General features: G+C 38.8%; 1 protein-coding gene across 4 annotated transcripts in view; it reads left to right on the top strand.

Moving 5' to 3' along the window:
• adam9 (ADAM metallopeptidase domain 9) overlaps positions 1–14411 on the top strand; it is a 72787-nt gene that overhangs the window by 42440 nt on the left and 15936 nt on the right. For 3 of the 4 annotated variants that reach the window (XM_051903462.1, XM_051903461.1, XM_051903465.1), the window contains 6 exons: positions 3694–3759; positions 7627–7698; positions 7856–8025; positions 11672–11753; positions 11887–12020; positions 12101–12272. In XM_051903462.1, coding sequence (XP_051759422.1) covers positions 3694–3759; positions 7627–7698; positions 7856–8025; positions 11672–11753; positions 11887–12020; positions 12101–12272 — 696 coding nt within the window. The remainder of the gene's footprint in view (positions 1–3693; positions 3760–7626; positions 7699–7855; positions 8026–11671; positions 11754–11886; positions 12021–12100; positions 12273–14411) is intronic. The other variant, XM_051903464.1, reaches the window with a different exon arrangement.

Below are 14411 nucleotides of genomic sequence, written 5' to 3'. Positions count from 1 at the left end.
ATACATAGGAAATGAGTGGAAATGAATTTGAACCATAGCATAACAGGGGAATGGAGCTATGAAAAGAGTCATTTAACGAGCTGGAAGAACCATCAGTTTCTCACTATAAAGCACCTTGGGTTCAAACTTAATACTAAATCACCGTTGGCTTGACCAATGAGAAAGGTGCACTTTCTTTGTTTGAAAGTGACCTAGTAAAATTTATTTGAAAGAAAGGTAGTAGTTTGTGTTAATTTATACTCTGATAAATATAACAAATAGGGATGCACTGATACCATTTTTTAAGGACCAAGTACGAGTACCGATATTTTTTTTCTGGTACTCGCCGATACCGATGCCTATACATTTATTAATTTCTTTTTTTTATTTTGGTGACATGGCAGTTTTCCAAGCACAACACAGTGAGACTATTATTACTTCAATTCCATTATTACTCCAATGAAAAAAAGTAATAATTTTTATGTGCTTGTCACAAACTTAAAGCACAAATTTCACAGTGTCCAATAAACTTCAAAGGGCATAATTACCAGTCATAATAATAAAACAAAAAACAAACATAGTCTTTTTTTAACATGCCTTTCAAAAAGTGCTAAACAGATATTACAGAATAAATGTTTATAACGTAACACTGTGAACCAATGTAAACACAACCTGTGGTGACCAGATTTCTCACGGGACGAGTGGACAATATGACCATGATATGAGAAATTTTATTTCACGATATATACACACACATTCATTTAACATCTTTTGTTGTTTTATTAACATTAATGACAGACAAATATTTAATTAGGCTACTGTCATTTTAAGACCGAATGGATGTAATATCTGACACATATCCTGTTTTCACCCGCCTGTTTATGTCCACTTAAGCCATAACCGACTATATTTACGTGAAATACTCCACACGATGGACATTTTGACAACTATTTTTGCATTTGACCATTCGGGTGCAATGAGAACCGATCGCGCGCTGTCTGAGAGAACTGGGATCGCACGCAAGAAAGAGAGAGCGCTTCTGGTCTGTGTCATTCAGCACGATTTGCATGCAGTTCGCATTGTGTGGGTTATCATCATTCATTTTGAAGTATTTCCACACCCCTGAGGCTGACATTGTTTCTGCTGCTGCCGCCGGAGTCTCTATGCATGGAAAATTCTGTCAGTTACGTCACGTGAGGTATCGGTATGAGTATAAGTACATGAGCTTGGTATCGAGCCCGATACCAATACTGGTATCGGTGCATCCCTAATAACAAACATACAATGCATTCTGAGAGATGGTGATGTCCATCAAAGTGTGAGTCATTAAACAACGAGTATTTTGATATGAGACACCACCTAGATGAACTACATTATCTAGTAGTTCCAAATTTATACAATATACAAAAGAAAATATACATTCAGTAATAATACACAAAATGTACTGGGGAAATGCATGTTCATTCCTTTAAGCATATTTGTCAATGAATTAGTGGAAAGGATGCCATTTCAATGGGCCACGTGTCTGATTCTTGTATTAAGAACAATCATTGTCTCAAGTGTCTTTCAAGTGTATGTGGGGAGCAAATGGTGGTAGTTCTCTGTGGGGGGGCCAGGCATTGTGGAGTCTGCATGTTGTGAAGATTGACTTTTACAATTGTGTGTTTGATCGCTACAGACATTACAATTAAGTGTCCCCAACTAAGCAAGCCAGAGGTGACAGTGGCAAGGAACACAAACTCTATCAGAAACTGACAGAAATGGAGAACAAAAAAACTTTGGGAGAAACCAGGCTCAGTTGGGAGGCCAGTTCTCCTCTGGCCAAATGAAAAAACATGGTGTGATTATGATTCCAGGCTGCATCGCAATTCAGCTTGTGGATTGATATTATTCAGAATATTTCATCCATTTCATTCTTTAATCTAGATTTAAACTGACAGAATGTGTCTAGCAAATAATGATAGGAAGACTGTTCCAGAGTTTGAGGCCTCTTTAGGAAAAGGATCTACCACCCGCAGTCGATTTCGATATTCTATTTATTTCAACTGGCCAGAATTTTGAGACAGTAATGGACATGAAGGACTATGCATCCTTCATGAATAGGAGCTTGCTCAAATACTGAGGAGCTAAGCCATTCAGGGCTTTATTAATAATTAGCAAGATTTGAAAATGAATATGATGTTTAATTGGGAGCCAATGCATTTTGGCAGCACCAGGCTAATATCGTCATACTTCATGGTTCTAATAAGAATTCTAGGTGCTGCATTTTGGACTAGCTGGAGTTTGTTTATTAAGCCTGCAACCACCCTGTAATGCATTACAATAATCTAGCATAGAGGTCATGAATGCATTAATTAACTTTTCTGCATTTGACATTGAACACATGTCGTAATTTGGAGATATTTTTAAGATGGAAGTATGTGGTTTTATAAATGCTAGAAATGTGGCTTTCAAAATAAAAATAGCACACCTAGGTTCCTACCTGATGATGAAGACTTGACAGAACATCCATCAAGAGATAGACATTATTCTAATTATTATGTGTGGAGGTTTTTGGTCCATTGAATAAAACCTAAATTAAAATAAAAACTGAAATTACTAGTCATCCAATTTTTATGTCAACTATGCATTCCGTTAGTTTTGTTGGGCCTCAAAGAAATATAGAGCTGAGTGTCATTAGTGTAGCATTGAAAACTAATGCCATGTTTCCTAATGATATCTAGCATTTGCACAGTGAAAAGCAATGGTCCTTGTACTTAGCCTTGTGGTACTCCATACTTAACTTGTGATCGATATAATAGCTCTTAATTTACTGCTACAAATTAATGACTGTTAGATAAGTATGATTTGAACCATATCAAAGTCCACTAATGCCAATCCAAAAGAATGTTGTGGTCGATAGTATTAAATTCAGCACTAAGGTCCAGTACTAATACTAATAGCAAGATGCAACCACAGTCGGATGATGAAAGCAGTTTCAGTATTATTATATGGTCTAAATCCTGACTGGAAATCCTTGCAGATACCATTTCTCTCCAAAAAGGCACATAGCTGTGAGGATTCTGTCATTGTATCAAATCGATTTGCTTTCTTTAAAAGAGTAAAAAAAGTAAGCAGATCTAGCAGATTTAAGGCCTTTCTGTAGGTAGAAACACTATTCTTCCACCCAGTGCAAAATACCACTAGTTTTGTTTTCTTCCAGGAAAACATCATTTTCAACATTTCATTTAATTCATTACATTTTAAAGGCAATTAAACACATTACATTTTGTCATCATGTTGTCTATCTTGCTTTTTTCTCACACCTTGTACATAGAAAGAACTATGTATAAGGTGTGAGAAAAAAGCACAAATGTACGTGACAGCGTGGCTGCTTTTATATTTAAAGAATGGGATGACTTGCAAAGTCATATCTTATCACAAAAAAGTGAAAACCCTTGAGCGAAGTCACACTCATTTTAAAATAGTTCAATTATGTATTAATGCTCTTCAGTTTATCATGTAGTCCACACTACAAACAATGGTTGATCATTTCAATTTTTTGAAACTGTAAACAGCCTTCAGTTAGCCTTGGGAACTGTATTAATATTATTATTATTATATTTTTTATTGGTATAATAATAAGAATTTCATTTGTATTCAATAGTAATAGTAGTAAACACAGCAAACACAGCTGAAAATAAGACTAAATTCTTTGTCTGTCTTTCCAAACAGAATAAGAGGGCAGTGCTGCACCAGACACACTATGTGGAACTGCTTGTTGTGGTGGATAATGAAAGAGTAAGTCATTTAAATCTTGTACAATCTTCTCTTTTTTCATTATCTGATGGTTATGTTACACTACAGTAGCTCTTAAACTGAGAGCAGTTAGTGTAAGAGAATTTAATGGAAGTGTGGAGACATTTATTAAACATTTTGAGACATGTGTGATGAGAACATGATCGCCCCCTGCCTGGGTCAAGTCAAGTCAAGTCACCTTTATTTATATAGCGCTTTTTACAATGTAGATTGTGTCAAAGCAGCTTTACATTGATAACTGGTACATTGTTTGGCTGCACAGCAGCTTTTAAAGAATAGTGTCAATGCAGGCAGATCAAAGCACTGTTGAATATCAAATGTCAAGTCAAGTGTCCCCAACTAAGCAAGCCAGAGGCGACAGCGGCAAGGAACCCAAACTCCATCAGGTGACATCAGGTGGCAGACAAGTGGCAAATTGGTGTTAAAATGGAGAAAAAAACCTTGGGAGAAACCAGGCTTAGTCGGGGTGCCAGTTCTCCTCTGGCCAACAGTGCTTTGTTACAATTCAGGTTGCTATCATAAGTCCAATAGGATCGCAACATTAAAAGTATTTATTTCAGTTCCATCCAATTGAGGATCGTATTCATCACGCCAGTATGGACGGTTGTTGAGGAACTGTGTCGTGGCTGTCGTGTCGATGAGGCCTTCACAGGGGATGATCTAGTTGACTCAATCTCTGCTGATACTTCAGGGCTGCGTTGTGGTCGTGTCAAGGTGCAGGTCCTTGGTCTCACCTGGATACGGCCCGGATCCGGTTGACTACGGTGAACCTCGGGATAAACAGAAAGACTAATATTAGTGTAGATGCCATTCTTCTTCTGATGTAACGAGTACATCAGGTGTTATAGGAAGTGTTCCCGGTTCCGGCTGACCTAATTTATGCAGCCTAATAATCCTTTAACGGATTTGGAAATATAAATTGGTAATGTGTTATGTGTATGCCAGGTTAAAGAGATGCGTTTTTAGTCTAGATTTAAACTGACAGAGTGTGTCTGCTTCCCGAACAATGCTAGGAAGATTGTTCCAGAGTTTAGGTGTTAAATAGGAGAAGGATCTACCACCTGCAGTTGATTTTGATATTCTAGGTATTATCAGCTGGCCTGAATTCTGAGATCGCAATAGACGTGAAGGACTATAATGAATTAGGAGCTCGCTCAGGTACTGGGGAGCTAAACCATTTAGTGCTTTGTAAGTAATTAGCAAGATTTTAAAATCTATACGATGTTTAACAGGAAGCCAATGCAGTGTTGACAGAACTGGGCTAATATGGTCATACTTCCTGGTTCTAGTAAGAACTCTAGCTGCTGCATTTTGTACGAGCTGTAGTTTATTTATCAGGCGAGCAGAACAACCACCCAGTAGAGCGTTACAGTAATCTAGCCTTGAGGTCATAAACGCATGAACTAACTGTTCTGCATTTTTCATTGAGAGCATATGTCGTAGTTTAGATATATTTTTAAGATGGAAGAATGCGGTTTTACCGATGCTAGTAACATGGCCTTCAAATGAAAGATTGGTATCAAAGAGCACACCCAGGTTCCTAACTGACGACGAAGACTTAACAGAGCAGCCATCAAGTGTTAGACAATATTCTAGGTTATTACGTGAAGAAGTTTTTGGTCCAAAAATTAGAATCTCTGTTTTTTCTGAATTTAGTAGTAGGAAATTACTGGTCATCCAATTTTTTATATCAGCTATGCATTCCGTTAATTTTGTGAATTGGTAAGTTTCGTCAGGGCGTGAAGAAATATAGAGCTGAGTATCATCAGCGTAACAGTGAAAACTAACGCCATGCTTCCTAATGATATCTCCCAAGGGTAGCATGTACAGAGTGAACAGTAACGGTCCTAGTACTGAGCCTTGTGGTACTCCATATTGAACTTGTGATCGATATGACATGTCTTCGTTTACTACTACAAACTGATAACGGTCAGATAAGTATGATTTGAACCATGACAATGCAATTCCACTAATGCCAACATAATTTTCGAGTCTATTTAAAAGAATATTGTGATCAATAGTGTCAAATGCAGCACTAAGATCCATTAACACTAATAGAGAGATACAACCACGATCTGATGATAAGAGCAAATCATTAGTAACTCTAATGAGAGCAGTCTCAGTACTATGGTACGGTCTAAATCCTGACTGGAAATCCTCACAGATACCATTTCTTTCTAAAAAGGAACATAGCTGTGATGATACTGCCTTTTCTAGTATTTTTGACAGAAAAGTGAGATTTGAGATCGGCCTGTAATTGACTAATTCTCTAGGATCAAGTTGTGGTTTTTTAATAAGAGGTTTAATAATAGCCAGCTTAAAAGTTTTTGGTACGTATCCTAATGATAAAGATGAATTGACGATATTGAGAAGAGGGTCTATGACCTCTGGAAGCATTTCTTTCAATAGCTTAGTCGGTATAGGGTCTAACATACATGTTGTTGATTTTGATGATTTAACAAGTTTAGACAATTCTTCCTCTCCTAAAGCAGTAAATGAATTGAATTTTTCCTCAGGGACACTACAATGCACTATCTGACACGATACTGTAGTAGACGGTTGCATGGTTATTATTTTTTCTCTAATATTATCAATCTTGCAAGTAAAGAAGTTCATAAAGTCATTACTGCTGTGCTCTTTGGAAACATCAGAAGTTGAAGCTTTATTTCTTGTTAATTTAGCCACTGTATCAAATAAATACCTAGGGTTGTGTTTATTTTCTTCTAAGAGTTTAGAAAAATAGGCAGATCTAGCAGATTTTAAGGCCTTTCTGTACTCAATCATTCTCTCTCTCCACGAAATACGAAATACTTCTAGTTTTGATTTCTTCCAGCTGCGCTCCATTTTTCTGGCTGCTAACTTTAGGGCCCGAGTGTGGTCATTGTACCATGGCATTGGATTAATTTCCTTAATCTTTTTTAAACGCAAAGGAGCAACTGAGTCTAATGTGCTGGAAAAGACAGAGGCAATAGTTTCTGTTGCAACATCGAGGTCTTCTAAGCTGTCTGGTATGCTAAGGCGATGAAAATGATCAGGAAGATTATTTATAAAGCAATCTTTAGTGGTAGAAGTGATGGTTCTACCATATTTATGGCATGGAGGCAGTTTAGCCGCCTTGACTAAATGTAGTATACACGAGACTAGATAATGATCTGAGATGTCGTCACTCTGCTGCAGAATTTCAACAGCATCAATATCGATTCCATGTGACAATATTAGATCTAAAGTATGATTACGACAATGAGTGGGTCCTGACACATGTTGTCTAACACCAATAGAGTTTAGAATATCTGCAAATGCCAATCCTAATGCGTCTTTTTTATTATCTACATGAATATTAAAATCACCAACAACAAGGACTTTATCTGCAGCTAGTACTAACTCTGATAGAAAGTCAGCAAATTCTTTGATAAAGTCTGTATTGTGTCCTGGTGGCCTGTATACAGTAGCCAGCACAAATGTCAACTTACATAATGTTACGTAAAGTACCATAGTTTCGAAGGAATTATATTTGAAAGACTTCTGACTAATACTGTAAATATTACTATAGATTACAGCAACACCTCCCCCTTTGCCTTTCTGACGGGCACTGTGTCGATAATCATAACCTTGAGGACTAGACTCATTTAAAGTAATGTAATCGTCCGGTTTTAGCCAAGTTTCTGTCAAACACAGCACATCTAGATTATTATCTTTGATAATATCATTAACAATAAGTGATTTTGAAGAAAGGGATCTAATATTTATTATGACCTGGGTCATTAAAGCATCAATGTGAGAATTGTCCAATGTGAGAAGTGCCCAATTTCTGAAAGCCTTTCTTGTATTTCTTTTTTCTCTTTTCTACAGTATAACTACAAAAACAGAAATCATACAGCAGTACGTGAGGAGGTGGTTCAGATTGCTAACTATGTTGATAGTGTAAGTTTTCTTGCATATTTTAAGATGGATACAAAGAACGCCTTTTTCAGTTTACATTTATTTGTCAAATATTAAAAATCTTTATTTATATATCACAAAAAATAGTGATTATTAAGAGGCCTGATTTTCTCACTTTCTTTTTCCTGCTTCCTCTTAGATGTACATGCCTCTGAATATTCGCATTGTGTTGGTGGGGCTGGAGATCTGGTCTGTGCAGAACTTCATCAATACTGATGGCAGTGCTGGAGAGGTGTTGGGCCGCTTTACTCAATGGAGAGAGAAAGAGCTAGTTCACCGTCGTCGTCATGACAGTGCACAGCTCATCCTGTAAGGGCCTTTCTCTGTTACAATTTATATCAAATGTTTGAGTTGCATCAGGAGAACGTGTATAATATAATGAATACATTCGTAGTAATATCACCCAAAAGGAGCTTGTACAGGGAACACAGAGAAAAGGACCTAACACAAAGCCTTGCTGCACACCATAATTTACCATTACAAGAACAGATGTCTGTTCATTCACATAAACAAAGTGGTAATGTCACAGTGTCTGTAATGAAGCGCACAAGGAAAGAGATAGAGACAAAAATAGTCTTTAATAAAATAAACAAGGAACACTCAGGAGATCGTATGAGAACAAACTAACACAACCTTGTTAAAAACAGGAAACACAGGACTTAAATACATGGAGAAGGTAATCAAACTGAACAGAAACAGGTGTGAGGGACTAATTAACAATCAAGGACACTAACTAGGAACTCAGGCAGGCAAAACAGAAACAGAACACATTGAAACGAGCTGAACATACACGTTACAGGTAACTGAGATGAAGTATTTTAATGAGGCTAGGTCCTGTCTACATATGCCAGCCTAATATTAAAGCCAGTCCAGAAGAATATGATTGTAACGAAGCGAGACTCAGGCGGGGATCCATTTGCTAGCTTTATTATAAAAGAACGTGGTCGTACATGCAGGGTCAAAGCAGGGGCAAACAGGAACAGCAGGGACAGGCAGAATCGTAGTCAGGATACAGGCAATAGTCAGGGCAGGCAGAAAACACTCACAGAACAGTATACCAGGCAAGGATCAAAGGTAGGCAGCAACGGGTCGATAACGGGTAACAGACAGGATCGGAAACAAACAGGCAGACAGGAAATAAACGCTCAGAATTGCAACAAGGGTTAACAAGACTTCGCAATGAGGTGGTGTGTGTGTGAGTCCTTTATAGTCCAGGTAATGATCTGCAGGTGTGTGTGGCAATTGGTGATTGGAGTGGAGTGTGCATATGATTGGAAGGGAGGATTGTGGGAAATGGAGTCCAGGAACTGACAGGAACAGACAATGATCATGACAATGATGATCTGTAGTGTCAACTGCAGCACTTTGTCGAGAAATACAACACAGGTCTTCATGAACTCCATTTCTCTGCAGCATAGTCTTGGGGACACAGCTATGTTATTTTAAGTATTTTTGACATAAAATGAAAAGTTTAGATATTTAATTATTCATTTCACATGAGTCAAGATTTGGCTTTTTCTAAAAAGAGGTTTAATAACTGATATATGTATAAAAGATTTAGGGGACGTGTTCAAGGGTGAGGGAACAGTTAATAATATTTAACAGGGGTTTGACATTACTCACATTACTTACGTTCTATAAGTCTGTTAAAGTATGCAGATCTAGATGTAGAGTATTCAGGACTTGCTCGTCCGTAAACACTGTCTTTCCAAGCAAATCGAAAAACCTCCAGATTAGGTTTTGCACTAGTAGCTCTCTGTAAGTGATTGGTGCCAAAAAGGGAAAGTCTTTGCATTGTAAAGCAAATCTTCAAAAGATCAAGAAAAATCCAGTTATGTGTCCACTTTAGATTTACAGTGGGTACGGAAAGTATTCAGACCCCCTTAAATTTTTCACTCTTTGTTATATTGCAGCCATTTGCTAAAATCATTTAAGTTCATTTTTTTCCTCATTAATGTACACACAGCACCCCATATTGACAGAAAAACAGACATTTTTGCAGATTTATTAAAAAAGAAAAACTGAAATATCACATGGTCCTAAGTATTCAGACCCTTTGCTCAGTATTTAGTAGAAGCACCCTTTTGATCTAATACAGCCATGAGTCTTTTTGGGAAAGATGCAACAAGTTTTTCACACCTGGATTTGGGGATCCTCTGCCATTCCTCCTTGCAGATCCTCTCCAGTTCTGTCAGGTTGGATGGTAAACGTTGGTGGACAGCCATTTTTAGGTCTCTCCAGAGATGCTCAATTGGGTTTAAGTCAGGGCTCTGGCTGGGCCATTCAAGAACAGTCACGGAGTTGTTGTGAAGCCACTCCTTCGTTATTTTAGCTGTGTGCTTAGGGTCATTGTCTTGTTGGAAGGTAAACCTTCGGCCCAGTCTATGGTCCTGAGCACTCTGGAGAAGGTTTTCGTCCAGGATATCCCTGTACTTGGTCGCATTCATCTTTCCCTCGATTGCAACCAGTCGTCCTGTCCCTGCAGCTGAAAAACACCCCCACAGCATGATGCTGCCACCTGGTTTTCTCCACACATACCGCTTAGAATTAAGGCCAAAAAGTTCTATCTTGGTCTCATTAGACCAGAGAATCTTATTTCTCACCATCTTGGAGTCCTTCAGGTGTTTTTTTAGCAAACTCCATGCGGGCTTTCATGTGTCTTGCACTGAGGAGAGGCTTCCGTCGGGCCACTCTGCCATAAAGCCCCGACTGGTGGAGGGCTGCAGTGATGGTTGACTTTCTACAACTTTCTCCCATCTCCCGACTGCATCTCTGGAGCTCAGCCACAGTGATCTTTGGGTTCTTCTTTACCTCTCTCACCAAGGCTCTTCTCCCCCGAAAGCTCAGTTTGGCCGGACGGCCAGCTCTAGGAAGGGTTCTGGTCGTCCCAAACGTCTTCCATTTAAGGATTATGGAGGCCACTGTGCTCTTAGGAACCTTAAGTGCAGCAGAAATTTTTTTGTAACCTTGGCCAGATCTGTGCCTTGCCACAATTCTGTCTCTGAGCTCTTCAGGCAGTTCCTTTGACCTCATGATTCTCATTTGCTCTGACATGCACTGTGAGCTGTAAGGTCTTATATAGACAGGTGTGTGGCTTTCCTAATCAAGTCCAATCAGTATAATCAAACACAGCTGGACTCAAATGAAGGTGTAGAACCATCTCAAGGATGATCAGAAGAAATGGACAGCACCTGAGTTAAATATATGAGTGTCACAGCAAAGGGTCTGAATACTTAGGACTGTAATGAATCGTCACATCGGCTGGGATCCATTTGCATGCTTTATTGAACATAGTCGTACAGGCAGGGTAGATGAGGAGCAAACAGGTATGATATAGGGCAGGCAGAATCGTAGACAGATAACAGGCAATAGTCAGGGCTGGCAGATAACACTCACAGATCAGGATACAAAGCACAGGTCAGGGACAGGCAGCAGAGGTTCGTAAACGATAAACAACAGAATCAGCAACGGGTAATCAGTCAGACAGAATAATAACGCTCAGAATTGTACACCACGGCAATACAAGACCATGAGGTGGTGTGTGAGTGAGTCTTTTATAGTCCAGGTGATGATCTACAGGTGTGTGTGGTAATTGGTGATTGGTGTGGAATGTGTGCATGTGACTGGTAGGGAGGATTATGGGAATTAGAGTCCAAGAACAGACGGTGATCATGACAAGGACCATGTGATATTTCAGTTTTTCTTTTTTAATAAATCTGCAAAAATGTCAACAATTCTGTGTTTTTCTGTCAATATGGGGTGCTGTGTGTACATTAATGAGGAAAAAAAAAATGAACTTAAATGATTTTAGCAAATGGCTGCAATATAACAAAGAGTGAAAAATTTAAGGGGGTCTGAATACTTTCCGTACCCACTGTATTGTTCTATAAATAATGATGTGCAGTTATGGCTACAGAAAGTGCCTGTCTGATTCTCTTTCTCTCTCTTTTCACAGAAAAAAAGGATTTGGTGGAACAGCAGGCATGGCTTTCGTTGGCACAGCTTGTTCCAGAAGTCATGGTGGTGGAATTAATGCGGTATGATGTCTGATCAACTTCTCATATGCTACAGATACTCACACACACTGTTAGTCAGTGTCTGCTGAACAGTGACTTTCACCAGTATCTAAATCTCTGTCTTTGTATGTATATGTGTGCATTTTCCCCTCAGTTCACCAATAATAATGTGATGTCATTTTCCTCCATCGTGGCTCATGAGCTGGGTCACAATCTTGGGATGAACCATGATGATGGCCGAAACTGTAAATGCGATGTCACGCACTGCATTATGAACTCAGGGGCAACGTAGGTGTTTTTTGTCTCGTTTGTTTACAAATTTCAGTATGCTGTGAGGTTTTTGTTTTCACCCATTTCTCTGTCCTCAGTGGTTCTCATAACTTCAGTAGCTGTAGTGCTGATGACTTTGAGAAGATGATCTTGAACTCAGGTGGCCGCTGTCTGCTGAACATACCGCGGCCGGACGAGGCATACAGCGCCCCCTTCTGTGGGAACAAGCTGGTGGATGTGGGCGAAGAGTGTGACTGTGGATCGGAGGAAGTGAGTTGTCTAATTCCAGATCAGTTTATTGGGTGAAGAGAGCTGATCCTGATTTCTCATTTCTAAAGAACATAGTAATTGTTGGCTGATTTAGATAACCAACTGTGCTGTTGAGCCAGTGATGTTAAAGGTCATGAAGACCAGGGCCCGTATTCACAAAACATCTTAAGGGTAAAAGTAGCTCCTAACTTCTCGATTTAGGAGAAACTCTTAAAAATAATGGGTGTGTCAGTCCTAAATTTAGGAATCTTAAATTTAGCTCTAAGAGTATTTCTAAGCTCTAAGAGTATTTCACAAAGCATTTTAGCACTAAAACTAGCTCCTAAATCTGTAAAAAGTTAGGAGTAGTCAAGAGGACTCCTAAGTCACTAAGACCAAATCAACAATACTAAAATGGCTGTTGCCGGCATTCCACCTCAGCAATCCGCTCAAAAACACTGTATCCTACACTATTGAGGCAATAGCGCCTTGATGAGCCTTTTCTTTATAAATGCAATAAATATTTTGATTTCTAGATTTCTAGATTGGTCATCTGCGATGACAACATAAAGGTTGATTTATGTACAGGCAAAAAGTATTGAATGATGGAGAATAAAACATTGCGGTCAAGTTGAAAATAATATACTAGCCTTGTGGGCAGCTTGCGTGATCCGAGTTCGAATTCCGGCTCGTGGACCTTTCCCAATCCCATGCTGTCAAAAGGAAGGCTCAGAGCTCGGAATTTAGCCCAAACCCAGTGTACTCCCCTGTATCCTGGGAATAGGAACCAGCCAAAAGTGAGGAGTCGGGGTGGTGGAGGGGTGCAGAAAACTGTTGAGGTGACTGTGAGTCGGCTGTGTGTAGAAGACCATTTGAACATGCTCTTCCCAAACTTTGTTTATAAAACATCATTTGTCACCTGAATTCTGCATTCTCTTGAGATGCAGACATGTAAGAGGCTGACAATTAGCTGAACATATACTTGTTTAATTAGTGACATTTAGCCTACATTTTAAAATCTTTATTTAAATGTGACTTTTTTATTTTAAAACCTTTATTTATATATGGTGAAATGATACCTCGTTCTACAATATTTCTATGATTAAATCACAGACAGAGACCCCTCACCCATCAGCCAATCACTGTGTGCATAGTTAGTAAGCGTGTTGACATCATCCATATCAACGAGGTCAACCACGCCTTTCTCTTAGCTTAAGACATTTCTCTATTCCTTAGTAAAAGTTTGTCTCAGCAGCTTTGTGAATAGGTTTTAAGAGAAAACTCTTAGCTAAGAACTTTTACTGCTATTTAGGAGAATTTTTAGTGGTGCAACGACTAATTAATAAAATCAGTTCTAATTAATAATGAATATAATCGTAATAATAAACACAGCAAAAAAAAAGAAAAAAGAAACGTCCTCTCACCAATGTCTTAACATGTAAATATTAGTATGAACATGAAAAGATTCAACACTCGAGAAAGACTGAACAAGTTTTAGAGACATTTGATAAACAGAAATGGAATAATGAGGGGTCAGTATCAAAAGTAGCAGTCAGTATCTCGTGTGGACATCAGTACTATAGTGCATCTCATTCTCATGGACTACACCAGATTTGCCCGTTCTTGCTGTGAGATGTTACCCCACTCTTCCAAAAAGGCATTTGTAAGTTTTCAAACACATCTAGGAGGACATATGATTACACATGGTTTGCCACTGTAAACATGATCAGCTGTCCCTCCTGTCTCCCTGTAGCACTGTCTTAGGTTTCTTTGCTTCCTTTCATCACTTTCGTTTTCATTCTTGCGCACTGACTCATTCGCTAAGCTGAACAGCCAATTAGCGTTCTCCCTCACCAACAGCCTGACGCCAATTTAACATGCTGAATCAGCCCAAAAAACCCTGATGGCATCCGACCAGAGCCAACGGTGCGGAACACACCGAAAGAGCTAAGCCAATCGACGCTCAAAAATGACCTGACATCGCTCTGCTCGCTCAATCCGCTCAGGGCTGCTCGCTCAAACCAGAATGCCCTTTGTGATATGCTGGTTTGAGAATCTTTGAAATAAGTAATATAAAATATAAGGTTATGGAATTCAAATAATGTTTTAATTAATTTGTGAACCTTATACATATAAGCACAGTAGTTAAAGGTATAATTC

Source organism: Ctenopharyngodon idella, chromosome 8 (assembly GCF_019924925.1).
Source record: "Ctenopharyngodon idella isolate HZGC_01 chromosome 8, HZGC01, whole genome shotgun sequence".
NCBI lineage: Eukaryota > Metazoa > Chordata > Actinopteri > Cypriniformes > Xenocyprididae > Ctenopharyngodon > Ctenopharyngodon idella.
The sequence above is the reverse complement of the archived record's forward strand: the minus strand, read 5'-3'. Positions and strand labels throughout refer to the sequence as shown.